The 22,405-nt window shown below is 37.7% G+C and overlaps 1 protein-coding gene across 4 annotated transcripts in view; it reads left to right on the forward strand.

Moving 5' to 3' along the window:
* The window catches only part of LOC309802015 (uncharacterized protein), a 225,931-nt gene that overhangs the window by 164,524 nt on the left and 39,002 nt on the right, over positions 1–22,405 (forward strand). For all 4 annotated transcript variants that reach the window (XM_082617173.1, XM_082617174.1, XM_082617175.1 and 1 more), the window contains 2 exons: positions 10,427–10,524; positions 12,235–12,308. Coding sequence is in view for 1 of the 4 variants with exons in the window: in XM_082617176.1 (XP_082473302.1) it covers positions 10,427–10,430 (4 nt within the window). In the remaining 3 variants the exon portion in view is untranslated. The remainder of the gene's footprint in view (positions 1–10,426; positions 10,525–12,234; positions 12,309–22,405) is intronic.

Raw genomic sequence — 22,405 nt, forward strand, 5'->3', positions numbered from 1 at the left:
AGGATAATTCAGTAATTTCTTCCCTGATTATTTGGCCCAAATCCAAAACACTGTCCATATTGTGGAGACTTGCAAACCTCTGCTATTGAGAAGGAGCAATTCTGAGTCCTTGGATGGAGATCTTTTTGCACAATGGTACACATACACATACTCATTCACACATATGCAGTCACACCCAGTGCAGAAACATCGTAGATTAAATTAATGTTGCTCTTGGTATTGTACTGTAATGATGGGAAAGACTGGGAAATGGATCAACTTTCTATTTTATTGTTCATTATTGGCCAGCTCAAGCTTAAAGCTAAAAAGCTTAACTCCCAGGCAGTCCCTTCAAAGTTTGGAGATTTATTCAGGATAAACATCTGGAAGACTGGAGGCTTATCTACATTATTCAGTCCCATCCAGCTCCAAATGTGGTTAGAAACATAACAAGATTCTTTCCTGTGGGAGAAAGTTGGACTTTTCTCTTGTCAGCAAAACTAGAACTGTTAGTTTTTTTTTTTAATTTAAGCAATTTCACAGTTTCTCGTAATCCAGCTGTGTCCAGGAAGTGACAATTACAATCAAAGTATAATTCATATGTTTTCCACTCTTTCCAAAACCTTAGGAAATTAGGAGATGATGAAGATTTATGTGTATTTTTCATTCCTAATAAATTCAAATGTGATTGGACTGGTTTTTTGGGAAAGAGGGAATTGAATACCTTGAACCTATCTCTGTCAAAACAGAGACTTTTATTATATCAGCTAGAACCACTCAGTAGAGTGCAAATCATTTTTGTTCTTTTGAGGAGATAACAGATAAATGATTTGAAGGATATTTTCCAGAACTGAAATAATGGCACTATCTTGTTGTAAAGGGACAGAACTTTGGGTGGCCTGAGGACTTTCCTGGGCTACAGGCATCAGTGAGTCTTGCTCCAGGGATGGTGGCTTTGGTATGTCATATACAGAATTCATCTTACAGGAGGTGCTAGTGCAGGATAATTTTTAAAGCCCAGGATCTTACAAATCACTCATGATTTAGGGATTACCCCTGTACCCATTGGAATCACAGATTTTAATATAATAAGAAATTGAGATAATCTAGTCCAGTGGTTTTCTTAAAATAAAATTTTAGTGTTCAAATTTGAAATTCTTCAAACACACTGAAAATTATGGAAAATAACAACCTGCATTCACTACCAGTATTAAGCAAATGGTAACATTTTGCTATATCTGCTTCACATCTCTTTTTAAAAAATAGGAAAAATGCCTGATACAGCAAACCACCCCTCTTCCACTCCCCACTCCTTTTGCATATTTTTTCCCCAGAAGTAACCGCAACCTTGAAATGCATACAGGGTTTTTAATCTTTTCTACATATGTCTTTATTTAGTAACACTATATGGTATTGTTTTACATGTTTTAAAGTTTACATAAATTGAATCACATTATGAATGCCATTTTGCAAATTGGTTTTTCACTTATTATTGATTTTTGAGATTTTTACTAACATGGTACATTTGCCATGTTGGTAAATGGAGATCTAGTTCATTTATTTTAACTGCTGTATTGTATTCCATTTTACATTTGAGAAATGGTCAAGTTATTTCCAGGTTCTTATTATTCTGAACAGTACTTCAGTGAGCATCCTTGCACATGTCTCCTTGTGCACATATCCCCTGTGCTTCTCCAAGGTCAGGAAGGTGGAAATAAAAGTGGAATTTCTGGGTCATAGACTACTTACATTTTAAATTTTATTGGCTCTAGTTCAATTGCTCTCCATCATGCTTGTACCAATTTATATTCAATTTACATTCACAGCTATTTAGTAATAGCTACCTGGCTAAGAGTTTGTACTCTTAGATTGATTAATTTTTGCTAATATGACAAGTGTGAAATAGTATTGCGTTGTAGCTTATTTTGCATTTCCCTGGTTTATTAGTGACATTGAAAGACCTTCATCTCCCCTTCTGTGACTTGTCTTACTGTATGCATTGTTTATTTATTTTTACTGGTCTGTTATTTTTCCTTACGGTTTTCTATGACTTCTGTATGTACCCTGGATTCTTTGCTAATTACATGGGTTGCGTTTGTCCTCTTCTAATTTGTGTCTTACCTTTCACTTTGTTGGCTATGTCTTTTGTTGAAGATAAATTTTATCTTTATATTTTCTGTGTCTTAAGAAATTCTTGTCTTCTCCAGTGTCATAAATATTATAAACTTTCTTTGAAAGTCTTCATGTTACTGATTTTCTTCTTTACTTCTTTAATTCATCTGCATTTTATTTTTGTGAATGACATAAAGTAAGAATGGCTCATCTTTTTCTGTATAAATAGCCAATTTTCCAGAAGTATTTATTGAGTAGTCTACTCACAACCCATTGGCCAGATCTAGTCACATGGCCCCACCTAACATGAGGGGGCAGGAAATTCACTGTCTGCAGTCTGCCCAGAGTCAGGGAGAATTGCACATATTGATGAACAGCAATAATTACTTACATGGATGCAATGGTTTTAACATATGTTCACAGATTCTTTGACACTCCACTTTTCAGAAGGTGGAGTCTAATTTCTCTCCTTTTGAATGTGAGCTAGACTTAGTGATGTACTTATAATGAATAAAATGTAGAAGTGATGGTGTATGGCTTCCAGGATAAAGTCATAAAGAGCATTGTGGATTCCTCCCTGCTTTCTTTTGGATGACTTGCCCTCCAGGAAGCCAGCTGTCATACCCAAAGGATGCTCAAGCAGCCCTATGGAAAACACATGTGGAGAGGAACTGAGGCCTCTTGGCAACAGACAACACTAACTTGCCAACCATGTAAACAAGCCACCATAAAAGCAGATCCTCCAGTCCCAGTCAAGCCTAAAGTGGACTGCAGCCTTGGTCACAATCTTGACTACAAACTGATGAGAAGTCCTGAGCCAAAACCACTCAGCTAAGATTTTCCTGAATTCCTCATGGACTGAAGTCCTATGAGATAATGAATGCTTATTGTTGTTCTGAGCCAATATATTTTGGAGTAATTTTTTACACAGCAATAGATAATTAATAAATTGAGTTTTTCCGAACTTGAGAATTAGGTTTGGTTTAGTATGACTTAAAATACAAGCTATGTGACATAAATTATATCTAATTTAGTAATTCTACGAGATCATCTCAAAGAAACTTAACCACCAGAGCAAATTAACTGATGGACTACCAGAGGCCTGGAAACACACCTATGCCTGTTAAGATGCTATGGACAGAAAAAAACAAAAAACAAAAAAGTAAACACTAAGAGGAACCTCGAATAGAAAGTTGTAACTGCGAGTGCTCCAGATTGCAGTGACTAACTTGCTATTCATCTGCTTTTTACACAGGCAACTCCATGGAACTATGCTTCAAATTGACTAGAGATTTGTTTATTTAATGTCATGTTATTGGGGAACAAGAGAAGGATCCAGCTAGTCTTTAGCATAGAAATATCACCACTGGCCTCCACACTTCATATCGTTTTGGGATGGTCAAAGTAAATAATGTGAGACAAGGTTATGGGAGCACAAAAGAACTGTGCAAATGTATCACTGGAATTACAGATCCGCCAGAAAAGGTTAGGTTTTGCTGTGGTAATGGAAACTCCAAAATCTCAAAGCCTCATGTTAGTCAGTTTCAGGTTGGCTCTGGCTTTGTCATGTCATCTTCACTCTGAGACCCGGAAGGCAGAGCAGCCTCTGGCTGGAGCAGTGACACTTATCCTGAGAGAGGAGAAAAAGCTGTGAAGGACTTCCTGGAAGTGACCCTGTGTCAGGGGTCCCCAAGCTCACCTCTAGATATGGTGACTCACTAGAAGAACTCACTAAACTCACAGCATATACTCATATGGTGGTGATTTATTACAGTGAAAAGATATGAAGCAAAATCAGCAAAGGAAAAGGCTCATGATGCAAAGACTGGAGAAAACCAGGCACAAGTTTCCAAGAGTCCTCTCCCAGTGGAGTCACACAGGATGGGCTTAGTTCTTCCAGCATCAAATTGTGAAAACATGTCTGAAGTGTTGTTTGCTAGGGAAGTTCATTAGAGACTCACCACCCAAGAGTTTTACTGGAAGATAGTCACATGGGTACCCTCTGCCTAGCATGTACCACAATTCTGGACTCCAAGAAGGGGACCCTGTGTTCAGCATAAGCCACACTGTTTGTGCAAACAGTTTGGGTACAGTGAGCTTGTCTTACCAGAGAATGATGGGAACATTCCTGAAACCAAACTCCCCAACACCAGCCAAGGGCCAGCCTTGAAAGTGGGCCTTTCTAAGCCTACCCACCTCAGGTCTGCTATGTTTACTCACTTCTGCACAGATACATATCACTTCTGCTCGCATTTCATTGGACAGAGCAGGTCACATGGCTAAACCTGAAATCAATGCAATGAGAAAGTATAATCTTCCTGCAGGGAGTGGCAGGCAGTCCATAGTTTTGAACAATAATATAAATCTACTACAGATTATTACATATAAATCTTCTAACGAGAAAACAAGAAGAAGAAGGAATTTATACTTCCTATACATGTGTATATGTATACCTTATACATATTTTCATGGCCTGGGTTCAAGTAATTTAAATATTTTTGTTGAAATGAATTGAATTACATAATGACATGAAGGAAAAATGTAGCAACAGATATTAGAGAGACACTGAGTACTGATAAATAAAAAAGCAATCATTCTTCCTACATTATAATTTTCTTTTTTTTTTCCAGATCAGAGGGGTCTCTGATTCCTTTTGGAGGCAAGCACTTTCATTTTGCTTTTGACTTTCTCTGAAGCAGTGCTATATTTGTTAAAGCTCTAATTGTCTTGGGCACTTGTGATTAGACCCTGAAGGGCTGTTGCATGCCCTTTACTATGTTTTCTTATCGCTCTGTCTTTTGAGCTTTCAACTGTATTTCCCAGTTCTGGCCTGCCTATGGACTTCAGCATCAATTCCATCTGCAAAGTGGTTTGCTCCAATGCTTTCCTCATCTCTCTCAATTGTTTTTATGCTTCTTGTTATTATCTTTCCTCAGCTCTTTGACCTTTTATTCATTAGCTTAAACTACATGAAATACATTTTTTTTTGGTTAAGGGTTAAGTCAGAAAAATGGAAAAGTGGTTGGCTTTTGGCATATGTATATTTACATTTTTAACTTTTCTATTTTTGTATTTCTTGTATAGTTTGTTTTCATTAAAAAAAATCTTGTTCCTCCTTCAAAAGAGAAGCAAGTTTAATTATCTAGAACTAGAAATAAAAATCTCTGTTTTAAAAACTGCAGCTTTTAACCTCTGCCTCTGCCACCAAAACAGTTATTTAATAGGAACTCACAATGTATGGAGGCAGCGATATTTTGCAGCTTAGTTTTAGAAGATAACATCTCCCTTTTCAATGAAGGGAGGACTTTATGTGAGTCTCTTCTTTATGGTTAGATGGCAGAATGTTTTATTGCTATTCATAAAAGCCTGCATTAAAAGACTGCAATTGATTCTCCCAGAGTGGGATCTGTTTGGAAAACTAATTATCTCCAAAAGGCTGCAAATTGTCAAGAATCTGCCAAGAAGACAAATCAAGAATACCATCTAAATGACTTACTGCAGTAAGGGATACTTTGGAGCTTTTGGGATCTCACCAGCAGCTATTTAAAGCCCTCCTGCTCCCTTCCTCTCCTCCTCCATTCCAACCTCTGCAGACTACCTCAGTTCATATTTCACAGAGAAAATAAGGACCAACAAGGGAGACCTTGCTCAGCTCACTCTCCTGCCCTACCTACATATCTATCTGCTTTTATGGCTTTCTAATGCTCTTTCCTCCCACCTCAGTGGAGGACTGTGCTCTGCTCCATCAGAGGCTGATCCTGCCACGTGAGTTCCTGCAATTTCAAGGTTCTTGTTCCATCAAACACCTCTCCCTCATCTGCACTTTCCCCACTGCCTCTTTTTTGGCTCTTTCCTTTCAGCCTATAGATCTACTCAAGTTTTTTCAACTTCAACAACAACAGTAACAAAACACACACACACACACACACACACACACACACACTTGCTCCAGCTACTCTTTCTCTTTCTCTTAGAGAGGTTGTTACTGTAACCATCCACCACTCTGTGCCATGGCAGGCGAGACATTGCATGAGGGATGCTGCTGCAATCTGAGTGCAGTTGTAATGAGGGCTTCATCACGACCACTTCTACTTGCTTTTCATTTCTCATTCCACAATATATGCAGCACAGCTTGGTTGAGCATTTATTTTTGGTAAATACCTCAGCTAGTAAGTACTTAAAAGGCAAAGAAATGATCTCCTTACTTTCTCCCGATGGGGTAGATAACATGTACTGAGAACTTATTATGTGCTAGACACTGAGCAACACTGTTTATGTGGATGATCTCATTTTATCCTAATGATAACCTCGTGAGACAGATAGTATTATCATTTCCTTTTTTCAGATGGGAAAATTGAGACACCAACTGTTAAGTAACTTGCTCAAGCCTCAGACAAGTTAAGTAACAAGTTAAGTAACAAGTTAAGTTAAGTAACTTGCTCAAGCAGGCAGCACAGCCAATTGTTTCCTTTCCAAGACTCCAAGATCATCATTATCTGTCTTTGGGGGTTGGACACTGTGTCCCTAGAATAATGCCAACCCTCAGATGACAGGAGTGTCCATTCTCTGCAGTTCTCCCAAGGTCATTGAGATACCTCATGTGCCTTCACGTCTGCTTGTTCATTCTCTTATCATAGTGGTTTTCAACCTAGGTTGTGCATGAGATTCATGCCTGGCCCCAATCCAGACTAATTTAATCAGAAGCCCTGGGTGGAGTGTGGGTACCTGTGTTTTAGAAAAGCTTCCTCCCCCGACAAATGATTGTGATGTGCAGAGCAGGTTGCCAGCTCTCTCTTCCCTCCATCATCCTACTTCCTGTTGCCTTTCTTCTTCTGTGTTATGCTTTTCTGTGTGGAGAAAAACATTGTATTTTGAACAACAAAATCGTTTGATAATCAGCTTCCTGTGGATAGTGTTACTGGGAATAATTTTATAATTGTGTTTATTTCACTAAAAATAAGTGCAGCTCATACTTGATTGAGTAAATACTTATGGTATTGTTAAAAGATTTTTAAAAGCTCAATTTTTCTCCTGGACACTAGAAAAAACATGAATCAGATGTCCTCAGGCTGTTTCTAGTCCAAGGTTCTACTAAGTCTTGGAAACATTCAGTGAATCAATGTTACCTTTTATTTTTTATTTTATTTTATTTTTTCTTTTTGCTGTATGCGGGCCTCTCACTGCTGTGGCCTCTCCCGTTGCGGAGCACAGGCTCCGGATGCGCAGGCTCAGCGGCCATGGCGCACGGACCCAGCCGCTCCGCGGCATGTGGGATCTTCCCAGACCGGAGAACGAACCCGTGTCCCCTGCATCGGCAGGCGGACTCTCAACCACTGCGCCACCAGGGAAGCCCAATGTTACCTTTTAGTTCCTCTACTCATACCACAGTTTCACACCAAGTATTCTGTCGAATCTCCAAGCTACTGAATGTGCTATATTGTAGGGAGGTAGAAAAGAGTTATGAAGTGACTGGCTTCTTTTCTTTGCCAATTTCAATTTAACTCTGATATCCTATGAAACAAAACGCCAAAACTAAATTTGAAAAAAAAGCTAAAAATTTAAAAAATTCTGTACAACTTTGTAGAGGGAAAATAATTATTTTCAAAAAGCATTTCTTACTTTGCTAATTTTGAGGATAATCTGTGGCTCTCTGCTGAGATTCTTTTTTTTGTCCTGGTGGGGGTATCGATCACCAGAAAATTGCTGTACTGCCTTCTAAATATTGCACTTCATCCTCAGAATATGTACAGTACTTCTAAGATTTACTACACTAGTGGAACTCTCCTGGCAGCAGTGTGATCCATTTTGCTGATATACAGGAAGCAGACACAACTCTAATCTACTGTTGCACATATCCAAAGACTGAAGAAATCAGCATCTTAATTAGTGTGGAAACAAGAGATGTGGAAGGCTTCAGTCCCTTAATTAGTGTGGAAACAAAAGATGTGGAAGTCCTGTAGTAGAGCCATATAGAAAAGAATTAGTCTTGATCATGTTTAGAAAAAATTTGAAACAAGCTTTGGCCATTACCTGCTACATCACTTTAACCAAAGGGCATCAGAAAATAAATTCAATTGGGATTTTAAAGGGCAACCTCTATTTCATAAGATAAAGTTTGTGACCTGCAAAATAACTGTATTTATAGATTTTCCCATAGCAAGAAATAACTTGTACATTAAAAAATATAACTCTGAAATATGAGTGTGTCAGAATTAAAGAACACTAAACTGAAGTCAAATTGAATTTCAATCCCTGTTTTTCCATTAACTAGCTGCGTGATCCTGGGTCAATTACTCTGTTTTTCAGTGCCTCACTTCCTTTGCTGGACTAGATAATCTCCAAAGACCTTTCCAGCTCAGTCATTTTATGATTTCATTAGGTTTCCCATAGTAGAAGCTACCAAGTGAGCTGGAATTGTAATAAACAAGACTACTCTTCTCTAGTGAAAAGGATTACATGACTATAAGTAAAAAGAACTGCATTCTACTCTCTGCAGCACCACTTAAAAACCACCTGACCTGGGCAAGTTCTTAATTTCCTCATCTGTAAATTGGAGATAGTGGTACCTCAATGCATTGATAGGAGTTTTAAATGAAATGCCATATCTATTATTCCGTTTGGGTTGTCATAAAAAAACACAAGTTGCGCTACTTAAATACCAGAGATTTATTTTCTTACAGTTCTGGAGGCCAGAAAATCCAAGACCAAGGACCAGCGGGGTTGGTTTCTGGTGAGAGCTCTCTTCCTGGCTTGCCAGAGGGCTGCCCTCTCACTGTATCCTCACATGGCCGAGAGAGAAAGAGCCCTGGCGACACCAACCTTATCAGATCAGAGCCCCGCCCTTATGACCTCATTTAACTTTTATCGCCTCTTCATATGCCCTGTCTTCAAATACAATCACATTGAGGGGTAGGTTTTCAATATATGAATTTTGGGGGACACAACGGAATTCCTAGCATCATATATGAAAATTCTTTGTAGATACCTACTACTAATGTCTAATAAGAATAAGGATCTGTAGCTAAATAGTCCTGTTGTTGGTGGGACTACTCAAAGTTATAACGTTTTTGAAGGACTATTTATCAATATCCATTAAAATGTAAAGTGCTCATATCTTTTGAACCAGTATTTGCATTTTAAAAATTTCTACTCCCGAAGCACTCTTAGAATTACACAAAGATATATGTATGGAATAGTCATTTAAATATTGTTGAAAAATGGAAACAATCAATAAATAATTTAATACGTTATAGTAGATCATACAATGAACATTTTATGTGTGATATGTACCCAGAATATGAAATATTATATCCGTTAAAACTATAAACACTGACATGAAAGGATGTCCAAGATCTGTTAGAGAATAAAGAAATTCAAGTTGCAAATTTTCTATAATATGATTGCTTTTTCGGGTAAAAAAAATATTTTGGAGGTATTATACATTAAACTGTTTATACTGCCTTTCTCTGCGTGGTGTGGAATTCCAGCAGACTTTCACTTTCCAAGTTATACTTTTCTCTAATTTTTAATTTCATTTTAAGGACATATATTACCTTTGTTTTAAGAAAATAAAAGATTAAGAGACTGTAAACTATCGCTAGCTCAGACTCTATCAAATCTTCAGTTTATATTTGAAATACTTTTAAAATTAATTTTTATTTTTATTGACAAATAAATATATGTAGTTTAAATGATTACAAAGCTTATTACAAAAAACAGAAGTCCCTGGCTTTGCACCTTCCTACTCCTGGTCACCTGGGGAAAATTTATTCTTCTGTGTCAGCAGTTTCACTGCATATTTACCTATGTGTTATGAAATAACATGCATATATTGATATTTGTTGATGGTTTCATTTTGGACATTATCTGCTGATTTTCACCCACAGAAATTTTAGATTTCTGTCTTTGCTTTTTGCCTCCACCTCCCCCAAAATCACTCCCCAGCCTGTCACTTTGTGGATATCACAACTTTGGCTTAATTAATATTCAGGGTTTACATTAGTATTACTGTGTCAATATTGTTCATAGTTGTGCTACATACTCTTGTATTCCTGTAGTTACTAATTACCTTATATTTTGTCTGTTTAGTTTTCCATGCAAGTATCATTATTTCATTCCCAAATTTTTCCTTCAGAGTTCTAAAAATTCTTTCAATATGGTCAAACACAACAGATAATCTATTAGTTTTATTATAGGTGGTGTCATCTCTCCTGGTTTGTCATACAGAAAGCCAGCAGATAGCAGTGTTTGGAGAGCTAATTCTCATGAAATAGTAACAGATTTCCCCCTTGCCTTTTTCTTTAACTTTCGGAACATTCTGTTCTTATTTTCTCAGGTAAAAAAATGACAGCAAAAAGGTAGAAGAGGAAGAGGAGTCTTTTCCTGACTTTGAATTTCAAAGCTTATACCCTGAGGAAATGAAAAGGACTTATGGTATGTAAATCAAAATATTTTGGATAAAACCCCAAGAGTAAGAGACAAATGTCCCCAACTCCACTCCTCCTGCCAGACTAAAAGTCAGAGGGGAAATGATGGAAGAGAGGAGTCTGGGGTGACTGGGTCTGAGGACATAGCAGAGTCAGTGTTGACTGATGGCCTATTGTCCACTCCTGTGGGTACTTCAGACCCCCACACCTCAGGTTTAAGCTAACAATTCTTTTATCAGTTCCTGGTGAGAACATTCCTCAACAGCAGCCAGCATATCTTCCACAGAACACCTCAGGTATGAGATGCCTGTGACTTTGTAAACACCGCCCCCCCCCCCGCCCCCAACTCCCAATGACACATTAAACTTGCAAACCTCAGAAGAGCTTGGAATCTGGATTCCTAGCACTTGGTGGTGCTGAACAAAACCAGCTTGATCTTCTTCATGACTTGGGTCAGTGCAAAAGCACAGTTGTATTATAAGTGCAAATGCTTTAGGACAAATCGAATTGTTACATAGGCTGTCTGTTAAAATTGTTGAACCAATGAGTTAGAGAATAAATGTAATGAATAGCTCCCATAATGGCCCAGTGGAAGGAACAAGAAGCCTAAATTCAGGCAAGTCAGTTAATTACTGTACCTGATTTCTCATCTGTAAAATGAGGCAAGCAATAGCTTTCTACTTCTTAGAATGGTTCTTTAGCTGTGGTGTAAGTAAAAGCATATTGAAACTTTAAATGCATAACACTAGATATTATTTTATATATATGCCAAATATTTGATCCATTCACTGATTTCATAATTCAGCAAACATAATTAGGGTATAGACACTAAATTTGAGCAGAACAGCAAGAGCATATTTTCACAAGTAAGCCCATTATTAGTATTGCAGCATTTCATTTTGCAGCAGTATCTCATATTGCCTCTCCAAGTGATTACACCAGAGAAAGGTCACTCAAATGTTACATATTAATTCTAAATACTTCTCTAGGCTATTTAATCTGTATTTCAAACTCAGTGCCTACTTGTCAAATATAATCTGTAAACACTGATTAAGCCCCTGTGAGTACCACTGCATGCTTGTCACCCACAGCGCAAGTTATGAGACCTTGTCCTGTCACCTGAAAGCATTCAATCTGACCATGACTGAGTGCCACTTTTAATAGTAGAGGATCTCTAAGAGTCTAAACTTAAATAATATCATGGTGCCTCATGAAAAGCAAACAGTAAATTTTTAGGGACAGTTCTCATCCACTGTAGAGTTTTTCTTTGACAATGAGAAAGAAAGCAGAGAAGGGAAAGCTACTTACAGAAGAATTCCAATTAATAAATATAGGAGGAGTGAGGAAAATAGAAAGTCATCACTAGGCAAACATAACTGTTGCAGGGAAGGTCCACAGATGGATGCCAAATGGAAGTTTGAGGAGAAACTATATTTGCATAATCTCTAAGGGCAAGCTGGGTGAAGGGTATATGGGGACTCTCTGAACTGTTTTTTTGGTTTGTTTGTTTGGTTGTTTTTGCAAATTATATGTAAGTCTGAAATCTTTTCAAAGTAAAAATAATTAAAAATATGGAAAAAATTTGTATTATAAATTTCTATACCCAAAACATCTTTTTTTGGTTTCTTAATTTTACTTTAAAACTCATGCTTCATCCCTTGTTGACCTACAACAGCATTCACCTTCCTTACACAAATCTTTCGTATTGTTTCCATAGTTGCTCTGAAGTCCTCCCCACTTACCTTCTAGTACCAGTAGAGGAGTGTAAACATTCAAGAAAGACTTATTCAGGTATGTCTTGAATATCTACTATTTTCATGGAAGTGTGCTAACAGCTGCAAGGGACTAAAACTCAGTCTATAATCCAGTCCTTCCCTTGAGAAGGTAATAAACATGTTGGGAAGATAATAGTATGAACATGAAAGAATAAAATAGCAACTTGTGAAATTATGTACGGTCATGCTTTATTTTCATGGTATTAGTTACAGGAGTTGATGGAGACAGAGAAAAGTGACACATTCATGAATAAGAGCAAGCTGGACCTAAAAAATATGTAGGTCTTGTATGGTGAGTGGATACAGAGAGTGTGTACAGTCTTTGTGGGAAGCAGTCATAAGACCCATCTGAATGGGGTGGAAAATTTGAGGTGATGAGAAGAGGAATGGGCCCAGATAGAGCTGAGCCAGATCACAGAGGGTTGTGAAAGCTAGATTGAAGAGTTTTTGGTCCAGATAGAAAAGGGAGGCTATTTTAAGGGCTTTGTTAGGGTCAAATTACTTTTCTAGCACGAATGTAAACATGTATGGTGGATCTCAAGCCAGAACCAGCTCCATTTTGAAAATCATATATCTAATAATGGAACTTTGAGAAATCTTTTCTGAAATGCAAATTAAATTGTCCTCATCTTCTCCACCCTACCCCACCCTCTTTCTCCCTAAAACATTCTAGAGGTTTCCTTTTACTTTTCGGATAAAGACCAAAATCCTGAACATGGCTCTAGGAGATTGGACCCCTCCCCATATGCCTAGATTTCTCTGTACCCTATTCGCCTCAAGGCTTGCCTTCTTTTGCTTCCTTCAGAGCTCTCTTCTGTTATAGTTTGCATACGCTCTTCCCTTTGATTCATCCTTATCTCTTGACTAGTTTACTCCTTTTCATCCTTCAGATATCAGTTCAACACCCCAGTGATCACCTCCAATGCAGAAACCTTACTCTCTGCTCTGACTGGAACTATTCATAATACCAAGTATCTCAGTCTGTAAAACTGTCCACATTTGTGTATTTACAATATGGATTATTTGATTTAATTATGTGATTATTTGATTAGTGCCTTTTTCCCTCATCAGACTGCAGACTTCTGAAGGCAGAGACTATTTTCATTTGTGTTTCCCATTGTATCTCCTGTCTCTTGCATATAATAGGTACTCAATAAGAATTTGTTGAATAAATAAGGAAACAAAAATATTAAAATACATTCATTTTCTCCATTCCTAAGACACTATTCTATTCCAAAAATATGATCTTCTGAATCATGAGAAAAATGTCCTATCTCAACTTTGAAGTTATAAAACAGGGAACTGTGCTCAATATTATATAACAACCTAAATGGGAAAAGAATTTGAAAAAGAATAGATACATGTATATGTATAACTGAATCACTTTGCTGTACACCTGAAACAAATACAACAGTGTTAATCAACTATACTCCAATATAAAATAAAAAGTTAAAAAAAAGAAATTGTAGTATAGTCCCAGTATTTTATAACTTTTGGAATGTGGGCTCTAAAAGTGTTATTCAGATGATTACACTGGATTGAATTACTAGAGCTTAAATAGAACTTGTTGATCAACAGATCGATATCCATGTGCAGGGCACTTTACTGAGCACTGTGAATTATTCCAAGCTAAATAATATATGGTTTCTTCCTAGCTTATAATCAAGTAGGGGATAAAGCTACCTATATTATATGATAGACAGTGAGGGTGCTAAGTACTATAGAAAGATGGAAAGGGGAAGAGTTATTCTTACTGAAGGAATCGGACAAGGCAATAGTGAAAAATAACATTTGAGTCAGGTCTCGAAGGATAGATGTGCTTTTGACAGCCAGACTTTGGAAAGATAAAAATTCCATGCAGGGGCTTCCCTGGTGGCGCAGTGGTTGAGAGTCCGCCTGCCGGTTCAGGGGACACGGGTTCGTGCCCCGGTCAGGGAGAATCCCACATGCCACAGAGTGGCTGGGCCCGTGAGCCATGGCTGCTGGGCCTGTGCGTCCGGAGCCTGTGCTCTGTAACGGGAGAGGCCACAACAGTGAGAGGCCCGCGTACCGCAAAAAAAAAAAAAAAAAAAAAATTCCAGGCAGAAGGAAAATAATAACTAAAACTACAAAGCACAAAAAGTGTAGAGCACTGTAGTAGAAAGGCAAGAGGGGATAGAGCAGAGGGTGAGTCGGCTGCACGTACGTTGTGGTAGGGAATAGATTAGGAAAGTGAGGTTTGAACTAATATGCTCCACAGTTGGTACATATTTGATGGGTAATGAGCAGTGACCAAGGATAATGAACAGAGAAGTGCCACAGTCACATGTGTGGGGTCCAGTGGTAATGTGATGTGATAGATTAGAAGAGAGCTCTACAGATTAAAGAGGGTGGGAGACCAGTGGCAAGGAGAAGAGAAATTTACAAGGGCCTGGGGCAAGCTAAGCAGGACCTGACTGGGTTAAGTAGCCGTGGGAAAAGAGAGGATAGTTGACGGAAGCATTCAGAATGTGGAAGGAATAAGATTCAGCAAACATTTAATATGAAAATTGAAGAATAGAAAGTTGGAAAGTTTTGATCTCATGGCTTAACTGATAATTTAACTAAATGCAAAACTAGTTTTGTGCTGTCACACTACTAGTTTTGCATTTAGTTAAATTATCAGTTAAGCCATGAGATCAAAACTTTCCAACTAAATCTTCTTGTAATAGTAATATTTTTAATATTATCCAAATCTCTTGTTGGTGAGTAATTACATCATTCACATTTTTACATTATCTAATAATGTATTTGTCTGTAACTTTTGTTCATACTTGTCAGCTGTTGAGTCTTTTCTGATTTAAAATCCTGCAGAATTTATTGGTATTTATTCCTTTGCATGACTCCTTTTCACTGCCTCATTTTTCTAGTTGTCTGATTTTATTTATAGCAAAACATGATTATGCTTTACATGTGGATCAAAGGATAACACCTTCTTTCTGCTATCTGAAACCCTCTCACTTCCATTATTCTTTGAGCAATTCAACCCAATGGATGCTGAGTTTTTAAAAATATCTATTTATTTATTTACTTATTATTGAAGTATAGTTGACTTAACAATATTATATTACTTTCAGGTATAAAATATAGTGATTCAATGTTTTTATTGATTATACTTCATTTAAAGTTATTACAAAATAATGGCTCTATTTCCCTGTGCTGTACAATATCCTTGTTGCTTATCTATTTTATATATGGTAGTTTGTATCTCTTAGTCCCCTCCCCCTATCGTGCCCTTCCCCCCTTCCTTCTCCCCACTGGTAATTGCTAGTTTGTTCTCTATGTCTGTGAGTCTGTTTCTGTTTTGTTTCATTCATTGGTTTGTTTTATTTTTTAGATTCCATGTATAAGTGAAAGCATAGAGCATTTGTCTTTGTCTGACTTGTTTCACTAGGCATAATGCCCTTTAGGTCCATCCATGTTACTGCAAATAGTGGACACTGATTAAGTAACTATCTGCCCAATATCCTGGGAGTCTCAGATGATTAAGGCACTACCTTCAAGGAACCCGTATAGATGTAGAACTTCAAACCCAGTTAACTATAACATGATATAGAATATTATAGCACTAGTACAAATAATTATTATTATAATTATTCAATAATCATAATAATACCAACAACAAAAGCTACCCCTTACATCTCCTTTCCTTTCATTCCTTCCTTCCTTTAACAACTGTTCTGAGAGCCTCTGCCCAGTCTTTAGCTGGGAACAGGATTTAGAGCAGTGAACAAACCTGAGCCAAAATGCGCTCCTGTGGAGCTTATTATAGTGAAGGAAGCTTACACTAAAAGGTAATATGCAAATAAATAAATATAACGACTGTGTAAATACAAGCTGAGGACATATTGTGAAGCACTGGTAATAATAATGCTATCATAGGACTAATAGCAATATTTGGTTAGATCTTAGTTCTAAGTGCAGGTACTCTGGTTCCAGAGCTAATCACTTTATATTACATTATGCTACAATTACAGAAAATATATTTTCTCAGGTGGCAGTATTTACTTATATAGTGTGATAAGCAAAGGCTTGTCTAAGAAGATAATGTTTAGGCTGAGATGAGTTGGATAAAAAGGCAAAACCTACACAAAGATTCAGGGCAGAGCATTTCAGGCAGAAGAAATAGGTTGTATAAAACCAGAAGAGAGCTTCGTATTTTCTAGGAATAAAAAATAGGTTAGTTCGAGTTGAAATAGTGAGCCATGGGAGAAAGGATTTGGATGGGATTGAAGAAATAAACAGGAACCAGATCATTCAGTAGGTCTTGTCATATACAGAAGAGAGTTTGGCTTTTATCTTAAGAGAAATGAGAAAACATCATGTGCTATTTATATTTTTAAAGTATCCTTCTGGCTCCTATATGAAAAATGAATTAGAGAGTGCAAAAGGGGAAGTTAAAAGATAAGTGGCAAAATCAGGATTTGAATTCAAATTGTGACTATAAAGTCAAGATTTATACCCACCACATTACACTATTCCCTAAGCTGTAGTAGATTTGCAACCTGGCGGGGGGCATTGTCCTTCCAGACATCAGAGATCCATAAATTGTACCCTTTCTTGAACTCTCCTTGCCTCTGTGACCCCCACTCTGTCTTTTTTAGGTCCTGGGGCAGGGACATATTTAAAGGTTTTCTTGAGAAAAGAAGAAGTGATGGATGTTAATGACTTTTTAGCTCATCTTTACTCTCTTCTTGTTTGAACATAACTTCCCATCTCAGCCACACTGGCATACAGTAGTGGTTTTTAGAGTATATAATTTAAAGTAGCTTTTATAGTACATAATTGCCTGGTGGGGTGGCGGTGGTCAAAATGCAAATATGTGGGGCTTCCCTGGTGGCGCAGTGGTTGAGGGTCTGCCTGCCGATGCAGAGGGCACAGGTTCGTGCCCCGGTCCGGGAAGATCCCACATGCCACGGAGCGGCTGGGCCCGTGAGCCATGGCCGCTGAGCCTGCGCGTCCGGAGCCTGTGCTCCGCAACGGGAGAGGCCACAACAGTGAGAGGACCACATACCGCAAAAAAAAAAAAAAAAAAAAAAAAAAGCAAATATGTGACTCGCACCCCCAGAGATTCTGATTCAGTATAACTGAATTGGGGCATTTTAAATAAGCACTCCAGTTAATTCTGAGCCAGATGATCCAAAGACTACATTTTGTAAGGCACCGGTTTATGGTGAAAAGGTTTAAGATTTTATCCCAAGCATAGTATGATAACGTGGACATATCGATTCTGTTAATATTATCAACATTAAAAGCCATCAATTGCAAGTAACCCCAGAATTTAGTAGCCTATATATTTTTGGTAGACATTGCTCCCCAGTGCAATATAATACAGTACACGGATCATCAATTTGATCCCTTCCTTCAAGCAAGAGACCAAAAAATTTATACAAACAATTTCCTGACTGGTCAGTCCCAATGTGGGCTAAATATATCATGCAGATTAATGATAGAAGGGTTTCTCCAGCTGAGTAGAAACAGAATATTGCCTTCCCAATGTTAATACAGGGTTACATACAAGATTCAAATAATTATTGCCCAATAACTCTTTTGAAGGTAGTTTTGTAATATAGACAGCACAAAGAAGTAAATAATAAATGAAAGTGAATCAAACTTCTTCACTACAGATCTTGTACAAAATAATTACTAACCTATATAAGTGGTTATTTTAAAAGGCAATAATAATAGCCAATAAGATGAATCACAATTATAAGTCATTCTAAAAATCAGCACCCTAATTATATTTTGGAATCATATTCTGAAGAACACTCTTTACTGTAGGAATCACCCAGCTTGCTCCTTATAGCTGTGCCTTTTGTAAAAATGGCTTACATCATTAGTGATTTTCCTGCCATCTTAAATCTTTTTCATGGTTAATATCATGCATAATTAGGCCTTAGGACATCTAAAATATATGGACTTTTTACCTTTTACATTGGTCTTAACTAGTCTGCATTTTACATTCTCTAAATGAATGAGGTAAAGAATCAGGACACATGTCTGTTCTGATGATGCTCAAAATTGCTAATTATTAGAGAAATGCAAATCAAAACTTCAGTGAAGTATCACTTCACACTGGTCAGAATGGCCATCATCAAAAAGCCTACAAACAATAAATGCTGGAGAGGGTGTGGAGAAAAGGGAACTCTCCTACACTGTTGGTGGGAATGTAAATTGGTACAGCCACTATGGAGAACAGTATGGAGGTTCCTTAAAATACCAAAAGTAGAGCTATTATATGATCCAGCAATCCCACTCCAAGGCATATATCCAGAGAAAACCATAATTTGAAAAAATTTAGGCACCCCAATGTTCATAGCAGCACTATTTACAATAGCCAAGACATGGAAGCAACCTAAATGTCCACCAACAGAGGAATGGATAAAGAAGATGTGGTACATATATACAATGGAATATTACTCAGCCATAAAAAAGAATGAAATAATGCCATTTGCAGCAATATGGATGGGCCTAGAGATTATCATACTAAGTGAAGTAAGTCAGAGAAAGACAGATATCATATGATATCACTTATATGTGGAATCTAAAAAGATGATACAAGTGAACTTATTTACAAAACAGAAACAGACTCATGGACTTTGAAAACAAACTTATGGTTACCAAAGGGGAAACGTTGGAGGGGAGGGATAAATTAGGAGTTTGGGATTAACATATATACACCACTATATATAAAATCAATAATCAACAAGGACCTACTGTATAGCCCAGGGAACTCTACTCAGTATTCTGTAATAACCTATATGGGAAAAGAATCTGAAAAAGAATAGATATATGTATAAATGAATCACTTTGCTGTACATCTGAACCTAACACAACATTGTAAATCAGCTATACCCCAATATAAAATAAAAAAAATAAAAAATAAAAAGAGTCAGGACATGTGTCTGTTCAGGACCAGTTCTGATTTTGTGTCAGCTCCAGCTGATCTCTTGAGAACAGCAATATTACTCCCAAATCTTAATAGTCTGAGTTACAACAAATATATAATAACTGAAAGATATCTCAGTATATACTCTATAGAGGCAGGATTTTATTAACCAAATTTACAGATGGTTTTAAGAATTACTCATATATTTCATGAAAAAAGTATTCATTGAGCACCTAGTAAGTATCAGGCACTATTCTACCCTCTGGGGCAACAGAGATAAAAAAAGAAAGTGTTTCTGCTCCTGGAAATTGCACACTAGGCAGTGAGATATACAATATATAGAAAAACAGTATAATATGATAGATAAGTACAATGCAGGAAAATGAAGGTTAGGGGAATGGAATGTGACAGAAGTGCTCAAGGATGACCTCTCTAGAGATGACAACATATATGTAGACACTTGAATGAAGTAGACAGTGAGCTATTCAATTATCTGGGGGTGAGAACTCTAGGCAGAGGAAATAGCAAATGAAGAGGCCCTAGATAGGAACATAACTGGTACATCTGAGAAACAGATAGGAGGATAACAAGGGGAAGAATAATAGAAGATGGGATTGGAGAAGTAGCAGGAAACAGGTTGTATAGGGCCTTAAATTGCCTTGGTAAGTAAGGACTCTGAATAATATGAGAAGTGTGGTCAATTAAAAATGGCCAAATATTATTTGCTAATCCCTCCATTGAGAGGTGGAGTCTAATTCCCTCCCCTTGAATCTGGGCTGGCCGTAGTGACTTGTTTAACTAATAGAATGCAGCAGAAGTGATATTCGGAAACAAAAACAGGTCATAATAAATCTTGAAACTTCCACCCAGATATCTTGGAACCTACCAGCTGCCTTATAAGGAGTCTGACATCTCTGAGATCACCAGGCTGTGAGGAAGTCCAAGCTAATCATGCAGAGAGCTCTGTAGGGAGAGAAACATAAGACGATGTCCAGCCAACCCAGCTGTTCCATCCATTCCAGCCTAGCTACCAGATATGAGTAAGGAAGTCATCTGGGTCAGTCTGACCTCAACAGATGTCAGATGAAGAAGAACCAAGGCCCCAGACATATGGCCCTAGCAGAGCTGTTCTAGCAACTTCCAGCCATTCAAATGGCCACAGCTGAGGCTCACTAGGGAGCAAAGGTGAACAATCTCCACTGTGCCTTTTACCATTTCTTGACTTACAGATCATGAACATAATAAAATGGTAGCTATTTTATACCTCTAATGCTTGGATGATCGATTTTGCAGCAATAGATGACCAGCACAGGATAGATGAGAACAGGAAAATGTAAACTGGATCTAAAAGGATGCCTCTAGCCACTGAGTAGGATCTAGACTTTCAGGAGAACAAAAATGAAAACAGGATGATCAGTTAATTCAACTGAAATCGAAGCAAGATAAAATAGTGATTTGGATTAAAATAGTGGCATAGGAGACAGTAAGAAGTGGTTAACCTTGAGATACATTGTGAAGATAGTTGACAAGGGCTTCCCTGGTGGCACAGTGGTTGAGAGTCCGCCTGCCGATGCAGGGGATGTGGGTTTGTGCCTCGGTCCCGGAGGATCCCACATGCCGCGGAGCAGCCGGGCCCGTGACCCAAGGCTGCTGGGCTTGCACATCCGGAGCCTGTGCTCCGCAACGGGAAAGGCCACAGCAGTGAGAGGCCCATGTACCGCAAAAAAAGAAAAAAAAAAAAGATAAGGTGACCATATGTGCGTGGGTTTACTTCTGGGGTTTCTATCCTGTTCCATTGATCTATATTTCTGTTTTTGTGCCAGTACTATACTGTCTTGATGACTGTAGCTTTCTAGTATAGTCTAAAGTCAGGGAGCCTGATTCCTGCAGCTCCGTTTTTCATTCTCAATATTGCTTTGGCTATTCGGGGTCTTTTGTGTTTCTATACAAATTTTGAAATTTTTTGTTCTAGTTCTGTGAAAAATGCCAGTGGTAGTTTGATAGGGATTGCATTGAATCTGTAGATTGCTTTGGGTAGTAGAGTCATTTTCACAATGTTGATTCTTCCAATTCAAGAACGTGGTATATCTCTCCGTCTATTTGTATCATTTTAATTTCTTTCATCATTGTCATAATTTTCTGCATACAGGTCTTTTGTCTCCTTAGGTAGGTTTATTCCTAGATATTTTATTCTTTTTGTTGCCATGGTAAATGGGAGTGTTTTCTTAATTTCACTTTCAGATTTTTCATCCTTAGTGTATAGGAATGCAAGAGATTTCTGTGCATTAGTTTTGCATCCTGCTACTTTACCAAATTCATTGATTGCTCTAGCAGTTTTCTGGTAATGTCTTCAGGATTCTCTAAGTATAGCAACATGTCATCTGCAAACAGTGACAGCTTTACTACTTCTTTTCTGATTTGGATTCCTTTTATTTCTTTTTCTTCTCTGATTGCTGGGCCTAAAACTTCCAAAACTATGTTGAATAATAGTTGTGAGAGTGGGCAACCTTGTCTTGTTCCTGATCTTAGTGGAAATGGTTTCATTTTTTCACCATTGAGGACGATGTTGGCTGTGGGTTTGTCATATATGGCCTTTATTATGTTGAGGAAAGTTCCCTCTATGCCTACTTTCTGCAGGGTTTTTTTATCATAAATGGGTGTTGAATTATGTCGAAAGCTTTCTCTGCATCTATTGAGATGATCATATGGATTTTCTCCTTCAATTTGTTAATGTGGCGTATCACGTTGATTGATTTGCATATATTGACGAATCCTTGCATTCCTCTAATAAACCCCACTTCGTCATGGTGTATGATCCTTTTAATGTGCTGTTGGATTCTGTTTGCTAGTATTTTGTTGAGGATTTTTGCATCTATGTTCATCAGTGATATTGGCCTGTAGTTTTCTTTCTTTGTGACATCTTTGTCTCGTTTTGGTATCAGGGTGATGGTGGCCTTGTAGAATGAGTTTGGGAGTGTTCCTCCTTCTGCTATATTTTGGAAGAGTTTGAGAAGGATAGGTGTTAGCTCTTCTCTAAATGTTTGATAGAATTCGCCTGTGAAGCCATCTGGTCCTGGGCTTTTGTTTGTTGGAAGATTTTTTATCACAGTTTCAATTTCAGTGCTTGTGATTGGTCTGTTCATATTTTCTATTTTTTTCTAGTTCAGTCTCGGCAGGTTGTGCATTTCTAAGAATTTGTCCATTTC

Source organism: Mesoplodon mirus (assembly GCF_964341445.2).
Source record: "Mesoplodon mirus genome assembly, chromosome: 4".
NCBI lineage: Eukaryota > Metazoa > Chordata > Mammalia > Artiodactyla > Ziphiidae > Mesoplodon > Mesoplodon mirus.